Source organism: Panthera onca, chromosome B2 (genome assembly GCF_046562875.1).
Source record: "Panthera onca isolate mPanOnc1 chromosome B2, mPanOnc1 haplotype 2, whole genome shotgun sequence".
NCBI lineage: Eukaryota > Metazoa > Chordata > Mammalia > Carnivora > Felidae > Panthera > Panthera onca.
The window spans coordinates 127,576,191-127,593,771 of record NC_138343.1 but is presented as its reverse complement, the minus strand read 5'-3'; the positions used below and the strand labels follow the sequence as shown (position 1 = coordinate 127,593,771).

Sequence of the window (17,581 nt, the reverse complement as noted above, 5' to 3'; positions counted from 1 at the left end):
AACAATGCGGTATCCGACAAAGGACTCCAGTCTCCAGGGGCAGCCCACCCCCACACAGGCTTCTCACGGCACAGGGGAGACAGAGATGCCCCGAAACGCTCCTCTGACCGCTCAAGGCTCATCACCAAGCGGCTCTGCCTGCTCTTGCTCCTGCTTACGGATTCTGTCTAAAGGACGGCAACCATGCCCAGAGGCGGTGTGACCTGGCCAGGGAGCAGCAGGACTCAGCTGACTACCCTCTTTTCCTGATGCCATCTAAGTGGGGCCCGTTTCATCAGTGGCCCCATCACGCTGCCCAGTCACGTAAAATTGTCACCGTGGTGACTAGTCATCCTCTTTCCACATCTATGTGATTGGCTTTATGACATAAATCCAAAGCAGGATTTCATAGTTCCCTACATCAAATTCAGATCATCTCAAAGGTACACATGGGAAATTATCTGGAAGATGCGTTGAGGAAACTTCTGTGTACAAACTTGAGGGTTTGTTTATTCGATCACACTGGCTCCTCCAATCTCAAGTGCAGAATAAGAAAACAGCCTTTCAGCTGAAGGCAACCTAGGGACCGTAATTTGGAGCATTTTGACTCTAACTGAAAAACAAACTTTATTACTAGATAGTGTAATTTTCTGTTAGTCACTTGATCATTATTCTTTTTTTTTTTTTTTTTTCATTTGATGAAACAGTTTGCTGGGTTGTAGGGTAGTTCTATTTTTAACTTTTTGAGGAACCTTCATACTGTTTCCAGAGTGGCTGCACCAGTTTGCATTCCCACCAACAGTGCAAGAAGGTTCCTTTTTCCACACATCCTCACCAATGCTTGTTGTTTCTGTGTTTTTGATTTCAGCCATTCTGAGAGGTGATAGGTGATACCTCATTGTAGTCTTGGTTTGCATTTCCCTGACGATGAGTGATTCACAGCATTATTTACAAAAGCCAAATTATAGAAGCAGCCCAAGTGTCCATTGATAGACGAATGGATAAATAAGATGTGATATGTATATTTGGTATGGTATGATACATGCTATGTATATCACAAGATGTGGGATGTTTATGCATCCAACGGAGTCTTATCCAGCCATCAAAAAGAATGTAATCTTGCTATTCACAATGATGTGGATGGAGCTAGAATATATTATACTAAGTGAAATAAGTCAGTCAGAGAAAAACAAATCCATTACGACTTTACTCACATGTGGAATTTAAGAAACAAAACAAATGAGCAAAGGGAAGGAGACAAAGGGAGAGGCAAGCCAAGAAACAGACTCTTAACTACTGAGAACAAACTGATGGTCGCCAGAGGGGAAGTGGGTTGGGAGATGGGTGAAATAGGTGATGGGGAATAAGGAGTGTACTTGTCATGATGAACACTGGCTGATGTATGGGATTGTTGAATCACTACATTGTACACCTGAAGCTAATAGAACGGTGTATATTAACTATGCTGTAATTTATTTATTTATTTTTTTAATTTTTTTTTTTAACATTTATTTTTGAGACAGAGAGAGACAGAGCATGAACAGGGGAGGGGCAGAGAGAAAGGGAGACACAGAATCCGAAACAGGCTCCAGGCTCTGAGCGGTCAGCACAGAGCCCGACGCGGGGCTCGAACTCACGGACCGTGAGATCGTGACCTGAGCTGAAGTCGGACGCTTAACCAACTGAGCCACCCAGGCGCCCCAACTATGCTGTAATTTAAAAAAAAGAATGGTTTGCACAATCAGAACCTTATTCTTTATCTTTCAGACACATTAATAATAAAATGGCCAAAAACACATGGCAGATTTGTAAAAGGATTATTTTTCTATGCATTTGAAAGCCTCTTTGACCAAACACAAAAATAGTATAAAGTTATATGCCTAACACATAAATTCAGACTTCAGTGTAATTGATGCTATAGAATAATTGCTTCCTTTGATCATGAGAAAAATCAACAAACAGCACAAGATTGCTTTTACCCAATTACCTACCTGCCTTCTAGAACTGCGCTGCGCTCCGGGCTAGAAAGTACACAATTCAGGCCAGACTGCACTTTCAAAAACATTTCCCCTTTTAGCTGTTGATCTATCACTGAGCTTTGAAATAATCTGCTGATATCATCGATTTTTCAGGAGAGAAGGGAGGCCCCTCCCTCAGCGTTCATGACTAAGGCTATCTGTATGGAAACAGGCCCCTGGTTGCTTAGGAATTCATTGGCTCTCGGCTGTTTCTGAAGCGGTAACCTTTAGTCTGCCTGAGATACCATCATTCATCTTCAGAGTCATGGAATGTCATGCTACATAAAAAGAGGTTATTATTTGAAATACCTTTAAGAGATGCCTATCAAGTAAGGGAAGAGCCAGAGTAACGGTTACGTGTCTAACAGAAAATTGTAACATTTGTGTACATCCACAGCCTCTCTGGCCATTTTTAATGTGGCTTTAAAAAAAAAAAAATTATCAGGTTTTCTTCTATTTGTTTTTCCAAGTTATTAAAGTAACGTTCATTATAACAAGGCAAATAATTCTGAGCTGTATAAAGTTCCATTGCCTTCTCCCTTCTCGCTCCAACCTATGCTCTTGAGGGTGACCCATTGTAAAGCCTGACGTGTACATGCATCTATGTTTTACTATAATTTTTATACAATCTGATACAAACGTACACATACATAACACATTTCAGTTTTGTAATACAACCTATTACAAACCTGGGATACTGTTTGGCAATTTGTTTCTTAACATTATCACTGACATCTTTCAAAGCCAATATACACAGTTTGACCACATTGTTTGGAATGACTGCACAGTATTTCATAGTATTAATATAAAATAATTTACAAAATCATTCCCCTGTTGAAGAACAATGTTTGCTATTACAATGTCACAGTTAACATACCAGTATATATTTCTCTACATATTATGTTTGTTTGTTTTTAAAATTTCTGTCAGATAGATACCTACACCGGGGGAGTGATATATTAAAGAAAATACAAATTCTTAATTTTTAAACAATGTTGCCTACTTAACTCTCCCAAGGGACAGAGCCAACCATGTTAGCATGTGCCCTCTCCCCAACAAAGGTGATAATACTGGATGTGGATATTATCAACGTTTCTAAATAGTATAGAGCTAGTGTATTAAAAAATCGTGTCTTATTGTTTTAATTTATGCTTCTGTGGGACTAGTTTCAATATTCAGCCGTAATTTGGTTGTAGTTCCTATTGAAAGTTATATTCATCACTTGTCAAGAGACCTTGCTTTTTTAAATACTGAAGGGCATAAAACTTTATACTACTTGCTTGGTAAATGCCCCGTGAAACTACAGACATTAACGTACCTAGCAGAAGACTTCTTCTTGCAATTCTATGATATGAATTGAACTAAGGATGTTATCCAAGTTAAACTACAGTATTCTAATTTTTAACCTTCTCACCTAGGTGTCAATCTTAACAATCAAAAGAGGTTTTTTGCCAACCCTTTACTCCAGCTGTCATAGACAAATTACCAAAACATTATCAAGGGAGCAACCAAAATCTATAAAGATTATCACTGAAGGGTAATATGGTAAGAGAGTGAAAAGGGGCATCTTTGAATTCGGGGACAGGAGGGCTTATCTGAGGTGGTAATGATTAAGATCTGAGTGTCAAAAAAAAAAAAAAAAAGAACCAGGTGTGTGCAGTTTAGGAAGAGGAGGGTCCTAGGAAGGCACGGTCAAGAAACAGGTGGGCCAATAGGTCTAGAAAATAGTAAGGTGAAGAGGAGAACAGCAGGATGTAGTGGTATGGATTATACAGCTTGAAAGCGAAGTAGATTTGGGGATAGGAGGTAGGAATCAAGAGTCTTGTCTGCACACGTGAAGTTTGAGACCCATTTTAGATATATATAAGCAACCATAGAGGTGACTCCAGGGTCAAGGAAGGGGCCAGGGCTGACAAACTGGATTTGGCATCAAGATGCCATTGAAAGCCACTGGACTCCAAAAGATCACATAGGGGTCACACAGAGAAGTGAAAGAGTCAGAGGGTGCACACACTGTGATACAACCTCACAGTTAAGCACCACACGTTCTTCAAAAATACAGGTTATTCAGAGTTACCCTAGGACTTAAAGATAGGACTCTGAATATTACATACATCTAAAGTTTTGATACGCATTATTTTAGGGAAACTTACATTGAGTTGTAAGGCAAACATTTTATATTAAAATGCCAGTAATAATCCCTAAAGTATTTTTTGTGGTATCAGATCCTCACGGGTAAAGTGGTGGCATTGTGAGTGAGTGATGGTTCCAGATAAATAGGTAGAAAGTGTTCTGGCTTCATGAGTAAACACAGATTATTGTCTGTCACAAAGCCTTACGTGATACACACAAAGTGTGGAGTAATGAAAGGAAGTTTTAAAAAAGATTTGTGTGAGACAGTAACTTAAAAACAAACGTAAGGACTTTGTTTCCCAAGACCCTGATAACGAGTGCCTCCTTCAATTCTGCAACCTAGGTGCTTCCCTTGCCTCATCCAAGCCCCAGTCAGCTGACTCCTTTTAATTAGTCTGAGAACATGTGTTTCATTTCATTTATTCCAGTGATTAAAATGATGAATGTGGGTATATCAATTAAAACACTGACATGAAAATAAAAGTCTCAATTTAAGGTTTGAGGTAGCCTTGAAAATTGACAAATGCCATGACCTAACACAAATGAAAGTAACTAGACTTCAACTAATTTTAATCTCATAACTTACTTCACATCATGTGATGGGTTCTTGGTGAGTCACTTTTGAAAGCTAAGAAAAAGCTCAACACTGTAACCAAAGAAATCCAATGTATATTTAATTTTCATTTCTCCTCACAAGTTTCTTTCCTCTTTTGGCAATGAAAGTAAAACAAAGAAAGAGTGGCTTTATCATGGAATTGAAACAAATACACACACAAAAAAAGAAACTTCAAAGAATCTGTTTTGTTTTGAGGCCATTAAACCATGTGCCAGGAATTTTCCGAGTAGCTGAAACTCTTAAAATACTTGATGGCTTGCAAAGAAATATTTATATACTAAATACAAGTTGAATTTCTTAACCTGTGAATAAACAATTTTAGAGTAATCTATTTTCATGATTCATTAAATGTATTGTTTATAATGTATAGATACATAACATAAATATGGAATGTATAAAACCTTGATTAAGCACATGTAATACATAACACTATATGAGTAACAATTTTCCTCTAAAAACAAATATGGTAAACTGAATGAATACAGCAATTAAAGAAAAAAAGAGTAAAAGAAAATGGACCTAAGAGAAATGCAGTTTGCTCAGGAACAAAACCAGATAATGAAGAAACAGTTAACTTTTAAACATCACTCCCATTCCTCAGGTTCTGATTGGCTCATTCATACAATTAGCTGACGATAGAAAATGTAGCTTGCAACCATAACTAAAAGGACCTTATTTCAAAGTTCAGAAAAAAACTGTAATTACACAGATTTGATATTTTTATTCCAAAAATACTGTAATTAAAATTAACTTTTTCATATCCTTTTAGGCTAGCTAAATAAACCTCATGATCTAAAAACTTAATTTCAAATTCCTATCTCATGCTGCAACATGGTAAGAAAATCAGGATAAATAAAAACAGTAAAGTCTTTACTTTCCATAAATGATTCTATGAAAACTTGAAAAGAGAAAGAATTGAATATTGTATATTTATTCAATGGTTGAAGAAACAGCTAGCACATTTTTAATGTCAGATATGTAGCTATCTCATCATTCAATATGGGCTACACAAATAAATAAAGCTAAAAGAAATGCAGCAAAGATTAAAGAAATACACTCATTAGAAAACAGAACAATGATCAAAGTCATACTATGCGTACAGAAGTCAGAGAGGCCATGGGCAGCAAAAGCCTGTAAGGACCGAAATGGAAACAGAAAAAGATAACAAATAAATGAATAGCACACTGAAACTAAAAGCAATGTGACCACTCTTAAATTCAGGGTTTGAAAGAGAAAGGGTCTTGCTCACCTGAAAGAGGAACATACACAAGACACAGAGCAATGAAGAATGGAAGAGAACCTGGCTTCCATTTCCAACGACAGTTCCACATTTGATCTGAGTGAATCATCCTGCAATGGAAGAAAGCAACCATCAGGACATTCAGCATCCAGTAAGGCAGTAGGACAATAACAGTCAATGTGCAGGTTTTCAGCAGAGATTGGAAAAAAGCAATCGTTATAGAACAGGCGGTTTCCCAATGAAGGTGGGGAAATATTCAGATAATTCAAATTCATTAATCAAAAAATAAAGCAATTTCAGCTTCAACCTTCAGCATCACCAGTCACATGCCCGTCTTACCCCAGAGGATTTTTATATCAAACTCTCCTATCATCTCCCAAAAATGTAGACTTCAAGGAAATGCTTTCATTTTATGACATCTGCTGTGTTACAAATGGAAGCAATTTAAAATAAAAATAAGGTGCCCAATTGCCTTCTTTCCCTTAAAATTAAGCAACGAAGGGGAGCCTGGATGGCTAAGTTGCTTAGGTGTCTGACTTTGGCTCAGGTCAGGATCGCGTGTCCGAGCCCCCTGTCAGGCTCTGTGCTGACAGCTCAGAGCCTGGAGCCTGCTACAGATTCTGTGTCTCCCACTCTCTCTGCCCCTCCCTGGCTGGCTCTCTCTCTCTCTCTCTCTCTCTCAAAAATAAATAAACATTAAAAAAATTATTTTAGGGGCACCTGGGTGGCTCAGTCAGTTGGGCATCCGACTTCAGCTCAGGTCACGATCTCACAGTCTGTGAGTTCGAGCCCGGCGTCGGGCTCTGGGCTGATGGCTCAGAGCCTGGAGCCTGCTTCCGATTCTGTGTCTCCCTCTCTCTCTGCCCCTCCCCCATTCATGCTCTGTCTCTCTCTGTCTCAAAAATAAATAAAAACGTTAAAAAAAATTTTTTTTAAATATATAAAAAAATAAAAAAATTATTTTAAATTAAGCAATGAAGCATTAACATCCAAAAAGAATAACTACTTTGTAAATGATAGCTATCAATGTTTTTAAGTGGCCACTAAACACCAAGTATTATAGAAACTACAATTAACTCTACAGTGGTCTCGTCTTTAAACTCAAAATTGCACCTACCAATAATTTAGACAGGAACATCCATATTATCTTGGCTTAAAACAGTGGTATGAAACCTTTCATTGACTCAGCTCCATTAAAAGGCACAAGTCAGTGAATGGGGCAGCAAGCCACTGTAAGGGCCCACAAAAGGACTGGTTAGCAAGAGAGCCATGAAGCAGGAAAATGGTTACGTAGCAGTGAAACAAAAACAATAACAAAAACAAAAACTCCTGATCTTAAAAGTCTCTAAAGGGAGTTTCCATGGTTCCAGGTGACAGTTGAGAATCTTTTTTTATTTCTAAAAAGAGAAACAACTAATCAGATACTTTAGAATCACAGTAATACCTTCTTTACCTGAAGGTTGCTTATCTGGAGTAAAACATGTCATACTAATCACAAAACCAGATATGCAGGGAAGGAAATACTCAAAGGAGAAAAAAATAGACATTAAATGATTTCTGCACTTGCCTCAAGCCTCGTTTCCAGTCCATCCTTTACTGTTAGAGACCACCTACATAGCAGAGCGAACAGGCTCCAGAGTGAGCTAGACCAGGGTTTGCTACTTGTAAACTATGCACCCCTTTGGAAATGTACTTGATCTCCCTGCACTTCCAACTTTCCACCTGTAAAACAGAAACTCCAATCCACAGAGCTGCTGGATGATGAAATCAGAGCATGTCTTTTGAGAACAGTGCCTGACACTTGCCTAGCAAGTGCTCAACAAATATTAGCTATTATTGTTACTACTACACTGGGCATTCTAATGTAAGTATGGTTACTCTGTCCACAGTAAAATCAAAAGAAAAGCCTTAAACAAGAATGGACCATAGGATGTTTTAAACTAACACCAATCAATTGACTTTGTGACTACTTCTGGATCACCTGGGAACAGAAATGAAATGGATTACTCATGCCTGCCATTAATCCAGAAATTCTGAGCGGTACCTGATATTCATGCCATGTTTTTATATTCACCCAACTAGAATTTCTAGCATCACTTGGTTCCTAATGGAAATTCTAAACCAGGTAAAGCTTAAGATCTGAGGAGTAGTTTTCTGTATGGAGGGTAGGTTTTAAAATACATCCATCCAAAATATTTGAAATTTGAAGCAATGTTACTGCTTATGGGAAGCAATATGCCACAGTACATCATAATAATATAATAAGAACGGATGTGAGCTTTGGAATAGCACAGAGTTACAACCTGGTGCCTCAATTTATTGTGTGACTTTAGAGGCAAGTCCTTAAAATGCTGAGACTATTTTCTCTTCTGTGTATAGGATGTCATCCATCGAAAAGACAGAGTCACTACTGCATGGCACTTAGTAAGTGTTTTAAAAAGGGGAGATGATAAACTTCTATCACATGAAAGTCTCACTCATTTGGAAGAATGGGTCCATTCATTTTGGATGAATGAGGTGTTTCCCATTCAGGCCATGGATGAATTAGCATGCTTCTAAAACAAACAAACAAACAAACAAACAAACACAATTATATATTCAAAGAAGTTTAGAGCTGGGAATATCAAAGATGAAGTCTAACCTTCACATCCCACAGAGGAGGAAACTGAGGCCCAGAAACCTAAAGGGGCAGAGCAATCAAACCTGGCTACCGGCCCTACCATTTATATTCGAGAATATCAGCTCGAGAGAACTCCCAGCCTCTTAATCTCTACGGCACATGACCATTTTCCTTCGTCAATACTTGGAGAATGGTCTCCTCTCAAATTTATGTGCTCTCTAAAAAATCCTCAAGGAGGGTCTCCTGGGTGGCTCATTCGGTTAAGCATACAACTCTTGATTCCGGCTCTGGTCATGAACTCACAGTTCGTGAGTTCAAGCTCTGCGTTGGGCTCTAAACTCAGAGTACAAAGCCTGCTTGGAGTTCTCTCTCCCTCTCTTTCTTCCCCTGCCTCTCTCATGCTCTCTCTCTCTCTCTCTCTCTCTCTCAAAATAAATATATAAACTTAAAAAAAAATCCTTAAGGAATCATCTTTGTTAGCTTGGCAACATTGAGTATTATTTCGTAACGCAACTTTCTTTTGCTATAACAGGTTCTTATTTAGGGATTCCGTAGTCAATCCTGAAGCTGTATCCTTTCAGACAATAGCTGCAAATAATGACCAAGGGCTTCATGCATTCTGGTTCCCAAGACTCCATCACTTCATATTGAAAAGGAACCCAGCACAAGGCAAGCACTCGTAACCAAAGTTAAACCTCATGACTGGTCAACTTTCATCCACTTGACTGTTTACTGAAGAACAGAAACAAACAAATTAAGAATAGAACAGAGGAAGGAAAGCACTATGTGTCTTCTCAGGGGATCGCTTAGCAAAGACACATCCCTGAGATTTAAATAACTTTCTCACAAGAACGGAAAATCCAGATCAGGGTTACTAAGGTTCTAAATAGGAGCTACAAAAAAATATAATACAATCTTGTATTACTTGAGTCGTAGCCTCAAAGTTCTGTTGAAGAGACCAAGAACATTTTTAAGTAAAGGAGAGTCCTACATAGACTTCTGTCACCTGAAAACCATCTAAGCATGAAATTTAAATCCAAGCAATAAAACCTATCATTTCCCAGGCAAGAAAAAAGAAAGTACAATACTAAACAACTTGCCCAAGATCACATAATCAGTGGTGGGAGAGCTAACACATCCCGATGCCACCTGGCTTCCAATTCACCTGTCCCTGAAAACCAAGACACCTCCATTGCAAACTTGCTCCACTTTTCAATCGGCACAGGCCACAACATACAATACGTTTGAGTCCTATTTCAGGAACTTTAGAACCTAACCCTGTTATTGAATTGTTGTTAATGTCAGAATGACCCCTTATGAACGTGACTCAATCCAAACGCATCACTGAAATAATCTGTAGTCTAGAAAACCGAACGTCTTCCACCTCTTCACTCCTTAAAAGTCCAACTTAAGGAGAAATTGATGAAGAAAATTTAAAATCAGTGGAGAAATTGACACGGCACTAATTCTATCATTACTAGCTATAGTCAGAATTACAGATTATTCCTCAGATCCCAACCGTATTTCTATGTCAAATCTTTTCACAAAGGACCACGAGGAGTGGCAAAGAGAGTACCTTAATTCTTCTAGAATGAAAAGAATAGAATTTGGTTTATTCAAGTCTAAGCAGAATTGTATTTCTCCTTTTGGTTAAAGATCATGTTCCTGATCTCAAGCAATGAACAAAAAGAAAAAGTGCTATTCTATCACTCAAGTTCTTTTATTAAGTTTGGCTCACCCCCCATTTCAAAAAGGTAGAAAGGTTTATTCTTCAAATCTGCACAAATCTTGACTCTTATGTGAGCAGAAGCATCCACTGCACCATGGCTTGTACCCCGGGTGAAATTAAAAGGCAACCCTGAGAAACACACATACACTCCATGTAAAACTAGGACTATCTGAAAAAAGGATAGGGTATCGATCTCCTGGTTGTGATACTGTATTACAGTTTTGCAAAATGTTACCACTGGGAGAAACTGGGTAAAAGGTACATAGGATCTCTACCATTTCATCCAGCTGCCTGTAAATCGACAACTATCTCAATAAAATGTTCAATTAAAAAAGTAAACCCCGAAGCCCTGGCACATATAACTTACTTTCAGATGATTCAGGCAAAATATTGTGGTGCATGTACAGAGAGGGGAGGGTGAAGGGAAGAGGAAAGGATGGACAATAAAACAAATGGGATAAACATTTACACTAAGTGATTCCACATTAAAGAATACACATGCGCTCTTCGTATTATTCTTGCAACTTTTATGAAGGTTTAAAATGCTTTATTTTTTTTAAATGTTGATTTATTTACTTCGAGAGAGAGAGGGAAAGAGGGAGCAAATGCACATGCCCGAGTGGGGGAGGGGCAGAGCGAGAGCGAGACAGAGAGAATCCCAAGCAGGCTCCGTGCTGTCAGCAGAGAGCCTGATGCTGGGCTCGAACTCAAGAACCGTGAGACCACGACCTGAGCAGAAATCAAGAGTTGTAAGCTTAACCCAGTGAGCCACCCAGGCATCCCAGTTTAAAATTATTTCCAAATTGGGGCACCTGGGTGGCTCAGTCGGTTAAGCGTCCGACTTCAGCTCAGGTCACGATCTCGCGGTCCGCGAGTTCGAGCCCCGCGTCGGGCTCTGTGCTGACAGCTCAGAGCCTGGAGCTTGCTTCCGATTCTGTGTCTCCCTCTCTCTCTGCCCCTCCCCTGTTCATGCTGTGTCTCTCTCTGTCTCAATTAAAAAAAAAAAATTTTTTTTTAAATAAAATTATTTCCAAATAAATGTAAACACACCCACACACATTTACACTGAAGCCTATCCATGTTTATCTCATGACACTCCCATCAGTATGAGTGCCTTAGTCACCGCCAGTTTGGTAGAAGTAGCATCTCATTTGGGTTTCCTTTATTTGGACTGGCATGTTCAAATTGTTTTTGTAGTTGTCAATCACAATAGGAATATTTTTCTTCCTAATTTGTGGTTTCTTTTTACAAATGCTATACTAAATATGCTAAGCTTTTGTCATATTCACTATAAATATTTTAAATACAGTAATCTTGAATGCCCTAGGCATTCCAAATAATTGCATCCTGAGTGATGCTTGTAAAGGAAAGTGAGATGATACTCAGGTAACCAGGCTCAAGTTTTATTGGTGTTTTAGTTACCACTGAAATGTCCTTTACATGCTGTCACCCCAGTCACTAAGTATGCATCTTAATGCCATCCAATATAGATAATGCAATAATGCTATCCCACCAGAAATGAAATGGAAAGATACGGGTTTTTGCCCAAGCATGCCACACACATTGAACAAAGCCTTATTCTATTTAGTCTAAAGTCTAAATAGTCTCTAGAAACTTTTAATCATCCCATCAGAAATATAAACTCTGGAAGAGATGGGCAGTTAGAAAAATGGTCAAGTTTAAGGAAGTAGTTGTCAGTTTATTTTTAATGTATAAACTGATTCTCTTTCAAATCATTATTTCCAGAAATCAGAGTGACGTGTCTAGTTAGGCAGTAAAACTACAAGCTTCTAATATTTCCCATAAGCCAAGAGACAATAGCCTCATTCACCATTCACATTGGAAAAGCACAGTGTCATGTAATTTATATAAGCCATAAATGGAACAGGAGTTTCATGCAGCCTGAGATCAGTTAACACAAGTCTTGCTAAATCTACTAAATTTCTTAGGATATGAAAGATATGTAGTCAGTACAACTCCAAATATATTTATGAAATCTATAACTTCATAACTTGAATGTAAGAATATATTAACATTCTCCCCCCACAGAGTAGGCAGAAAATACCTTAGTTTGTGTGCTTGAACCCATTAAAATAAAAATTTAAAAGATAATATCGTTTGTGTTCCCCATTTTAGCATTTTTCAACAAGATAGTAAGAACGTTTACTTTGGAAAGGTTGGTATTATTTCCATATATTCTAACATACTAATATCTAAAAAGAATCAGATCATCTTAAACCATTCCATATGAATTATAAACAGCAAAATGGAAAAAAGAAACCATTTTGATCTGGCAAGAAATGGAAAAACTTTCAGACAGAATAGCTCCATAAAGAAACTCAAATCAGGGTATTAAACTATATTTTATGTGATTAAATGTTCATATTTTGGCTCTCTATGACATAAGAGTTTCTAAACATGTGGAATTCAAATGGAGTAAATAACTTAATTTCATGAAGAAATTTTTACAATACCTGTGGATCAGTTTCATGTTATATTTAAAAAATTGGTATTCATACGTTTATTTCATTTCCCATAAGATCTAAATTACCTAGGAAAGCTGAAGGAAACTAGACAAATATCTGCTGTTAAAAGCCTTCCTATATTTTTAGGAAAAACTGAAGTTTAAAACAAATTCACATTCATTCAAAATGTGTTGCCTGTATATGAGAACAAGTCTCCTGTGAGACTGTTGGCTGCATCTCAAAATAAATTATTTCAGGTTATACCTCGCTGAATCCACTGGCATAAATGAAACCCTAAAATTCACAGGTGTGGATTTACTGCACATGCACTTTTAATAAAAATAAGTAGTTCTTTTCTAATTCTACTGCTAACCACCAGGAACAGAGGGGCAGAGGGCTAGGCTTGTGGGTACTACACTTCCTGTTTTAAAAATGCTGGGTAGAAGTTGCAAGGAAGGGAAAGACAGGGCCTGAGGCGCAAGTCTCTACCCAGGTATTAAGCTGAAAGAGGAAATTATGATGGAAACACATAAGGATCCGGTAGCTGGAGGAGGGAGGATGAATATCAACTTCTAGAAACTCTTGGATGTTAGTGGAAGGGAGTAAAATGTCAGCGTATCTGCCCAAGATTAAATAAAACATCAGAGGGAAAATTACATATTACAAGAAAAGGCAGCTTCTCAGAAAGACACAAAAACAGGGCCTTTTTAGAACCATCTTCCTTTTTTTCCATTCTGGAAGGCCCAGGCTGCGCTCAGCGGCCCTTTCGCGGGGTCGCTTGGAGAAACCTCAGAACTTCGATGGTAATTCCGTAAAATTAAAACCTTTTAGGTTTCTCTGACCCTTCATAACCCTATGTCCCCCGCTTCTAATTCCAGACAAGTAGCCTCCCACATCCCATCCTGTAAAATGACATAGTCCTTCATTACTTTTTAATCTACACAAGACAACCAAGAAACTTTTCTGCGCGTTTTTTTTTTTTTTTAAACCATTCAAATAACCCAAAGATCCAAGAATAACTTCTACAGTCAAGGGTGACAATGTGTAAAGTCAACATTTTCCCGGTAAAACCAGTACCTTCCAAGCCCCCAGGTGTTGATCCAGGAGCGCTCTTTCTTGGCAGGGCAAGGCCCCTGGATGGAGGAGCGATGCCGGTTACTCCTTGTTTAATTTGACTCGAAAACACGTTTTCCCCATTCTTGAAGCCCTGCCCTTTTTTATTACGCTTTACACCGCCCAAATGTGAGGTTTACCTCTCGCTGGAAAAAAAAAAAAAAAAAAAAAAAAAGGAAGCCGCACACGCATGTCACAGCTCCGCCTGGCAATACCTGCTCGCTCCTCGGTGCCTCGGGGGTCAAACTGAAGACAAACCGGTTTATTCTGTCAATGCAGTTGAAGTCCTTGCAAAATCATTTAGTGGAGGTGGGGGGTGGGGGGAGGAGGTAGATACAGGTAAAGGTGTGAAGGAATTCTCAGCTGAAAGGTGAGACTTACATGTTGGCATTAAGGTCCGCAGGGGCCGCACGGTCATGGTCCACAGTCCTTCCCCGGCTCTGCTGCTGCGAGCTCCCCGATGGAGACCCCGCGCGCCCCCCGCCGAGCCGCGCGCGGCTGCCCGACCCTCCTTCACGCACTTTCTGGAGAGTTCATCGGGGTTTCCCGGCAGCCACTCCACGCCCGCGCCCGGGGCGGCGCAAGGTGGAAGGCCGGCGCTGCGGAGTTCAAGTGCGGATCGCGGCGGCTAGGGGGCGGACAGGGCGGCAGGTTCCTCCTTCCAGACAAGTTTAAGAAAAGTTAGGGCGAGAAGGTGAGGGCAGGCGGGGCTGCCCCTGAGCCGGTGCTGGGTGCGCGGGCTGATCTGGGCCGCGCGCGGGTGGAGGGGTCCGACCCGTCAGGTCCTCGCCCCCGCCCGCGGGAGGCGGCACGTGGTCACCGCGCCGGGGCTCTCGTCCCCCACCCCCCCACCCCCGCCCGCGGGCCCGGGCTGCTCCCCGCGCCAGTCCGCTCGGCCCGAGCTGTGGGGGGCGGGGGGCTCAGGTGCGGCTGCCCAGGCGGCGTGCGGCGTCTGGCCGGGCCCCGCGCGGCCCTGGGGCGGCCCCAGTCTCGACGCTCCGCGGCGGGGGCCGTCCCCAAAGCGGCCGCCCCACCCAGGATCGCCTGCCCCGGGGCAGAGAGGGAGAAGTCTGGCTGCGGGGCGGGAGAGGCGCTCCCCCGACGGGCCGCCTGGCGCACGTTGCGGGGGCCGAGCCGGGGTGGGCGATTGGCGCCGGGCCGGGCTCTGCTCCCAGGCGGGGGAGGGGACGGGGCAGACCCGAGGTCAGCAGAAAGCCTCGAGCCCTGAATTCGGGAGACTGTGCAAAAAAAAAAAAAAAAAAAAAAAGAGCTCAGAATGCAGGCGGCAGCGATGTGGGCATCTGCCCGCCTGCTGGGATTCCGTGTCCCCAGCCCAGCGGGTCCCTGCGCCAAGCTCTGGGGCCGCCGGCTTCCTTCTCTCCCCTTTTCTTGTTCTCTGTCCTTTTCTTCCCTGGTTTCTGCCTTTCCTTTCTTTCACCTCTCTCCTCTAGTCTTTCTTTCTTCGTTCTTCTGTTCTTTTTCTTTCTAATAATCGGAGTGAAGGGGGAGTCCGTCTGTCTTCCGAACGACCTCGGCCGCCCCATACCGGCGCTGCATCCCCTGGTCTCTGCGGGGAAAGGGGATGCTCTCCCACCACACCCTTCTCCAGGGAGGATGAAGACCGGACTTAAGAAGAGGCCGAGAAGGCGGCAGTCGCAGTGGCCACCACCGCACCCACGACAAATACACCCACCGCCTTCTGCCCCTGATCTGCTGCCGCCTTTAGTGCCACAAACAGAGATTCATCCTTTGGGCTTAGAATTTAGTCTTCTTCATTAAATGCCTCTCCATAACCCATAGAGTGATAATACTTAAAATCTTTGCCATTGCCCTTAATTTGAACTGTTCACATCCCTTCTGGAAAGAAGTATTTGAAAGGGGAGTGGGTACTGTGTGATATGAGGCAGGAACAGACTCGGGGGGCTGAAAGTGGGTGCATAGAGATCCCGAGAAAGCAAAACTTAGAACGAGTGGCAGACTGGTGCACAGTTTTGGCTGAGACCCACCTACCAGAACTGCTCCTCTGGGACTTAGAGATAGGAAAAATGAAGAGATATTAACAGGGGGGCTGGGAACGTGTTCCCATGACATCTCATTCAGCAGAATCGATTTGCAAAGCAAATCCGGTTACTCACTGGGGAAAGTCCACTGCCTGGATTCCAGTGCTCCTACAAAGTAGCCGACTGGCAAAAAGATCCGGACACACCTCCTTGGAGATGAGAAGAGAAAAAAAAAAAAAGGACTCACACTTGGAAAGTAGCTCCCTTCCCCTAATGAACTGCGGGAGTTAATCTGTGAAATGCTGGAGGCAAATCTTCCCGGTGATAGGGCAGCATACACATCCAGAGTTCAGCCCGACTTGAACTGTGAGCATGCACACGTATACATGCGCAGGCCACACAAAGGTGCCAAAAAAATTTATGTAACATTGATTGGCTGGTGATAGAAAACTGTTGGGGTGGAAAAAAAAAAAAAAAAGAAGAAGAAGAAGAGCAGGACTTGAGCACAGACCGCTCCTGGCAGAAAGGAAGCTGGAATGCTGCCACCAAATGCAGAGGCCTGAAAATCCAGGGTGTGTTCTTCTTATGACTTTTATCAATGTTTATTTTGATGAATAAACAGTATAATTAATAGAGATGTTGAATTTAGCACTTAAGGAAAACCGAAGTTCCTCTGTCCAGCGCTCCCTTGTGACAGAAAGGGAAATGAGACCCAGAGATGTGAGGACTGCACAATTCAAATCGGTCTCTATTAACGCCAGAATGTCCCAAGGACATTTACTCATAGAATTTTCTTTTGAGCAATGACATTTACTATTTCACAGTCCCCAGATTTAGGAATCTGAGGGCAGCTTTGCCCACTGCGTCTCCCAAGACTGGCTAAGGTTGTGGTCTCATCTGAAGGCTCGATGAGGAGTGAGCTGCTCCCAAACTCATACATCTGGTTGTTCCACTCAGAATTTTAAAGCTGGAAACACAAGGGCAGACAAGGAAATAGACATAACCGTATTAGGGTGATTTAGACAAACAGAACAAACAGAATGTATATACACATATAAAGAGAGGTTTAAAGAATTGGCCCACATGATTATGGAGGTACAAGTCCAAAATCTTCAGGGTAGGCCAGCATGCTGAACACTCACGGGAAGAGTTGCCATCCAAGTCCAAAGGCAGTGTGCTGGCAGAGTGCCTTCTTGTTTGCAGGAGGTTAGTCTTTGTTCTGTTGACACCTTCCACTGATTGGATTAGGCCCACCTATATTATGGCAAGGAATGTGCTTTACTCAATGTCTCCTGATCTGTTAACCTCATCTAAAAGACATTTTCACAGAAATATCCAGAGTAACATTTGACCAAATATCCGGATTCTATGGCCCAGTCAAGTGGACATATAAAATTAACCATCATAGGGGTGCCTGGGTGGCTCAGTCAGTTAAGTAGCCAACTCTTGATTTCGGCTCAGGTCGTGATCTCATGGTTTGTGAGTTCAAGTGGGATTATATCTCTCTCCCTCTTTCTCTGCCTTTCCTGGCTCATGCTCTCTCCCTCTCTCTCTCTCTAAAAATAAATTAATAAACTTAAAAAAAAAATAACCATCATAGTAACTGAAACAAATGTACCTAATGTCTAAAAGCCATGTGTATTTACGTGTGCTATTATATGTTACAAC

The 17,581-nt window shown here is 41.3% G+C and overlaps 1 protein-coding gene across 4 annotated transcripts in view; it reads right to left on the bottom strand.

Annotated features, from left to right (window-relative positions):
• ADGRG6 (adhesion G protein-coupled receptor G6) overlaps positions 1 to 15,100 on the bottom strand; it is a 142,685-nt gene extending 127,585 nt beyond the window's left edge. For 2 of the 4 annotated variants that reach the window (XM_078447392.1, XM_078447395.1), the window contains exons 1-2: positions 14,295 to 15,100; positions 5,996 to 6,096 (exon numbers count right to left, since the gene is read on the bottom strand). In XM_078447392.1, the coding sequence (XP_078303518.1) occupies positions 5,996 to 6,096; positions 14,295 to 14,296 (103 nt within the window). In that variant the 5' untranslated portion in view covers positions 14,297 to 15,100. Of the gene's footprint in view, positions 1 to 5,995; positions 6,097 to 13,877; positions 13,974 to 14,294 lie in introns of those variants that run through there. The other 2 variants (XM_078447394.1, XM_078447393.1) reach the window with 2 other exon arrangements.
• Between the last annotated feature and the right edge of the window lie 2,481 nt (positions 15,101 to 17,581).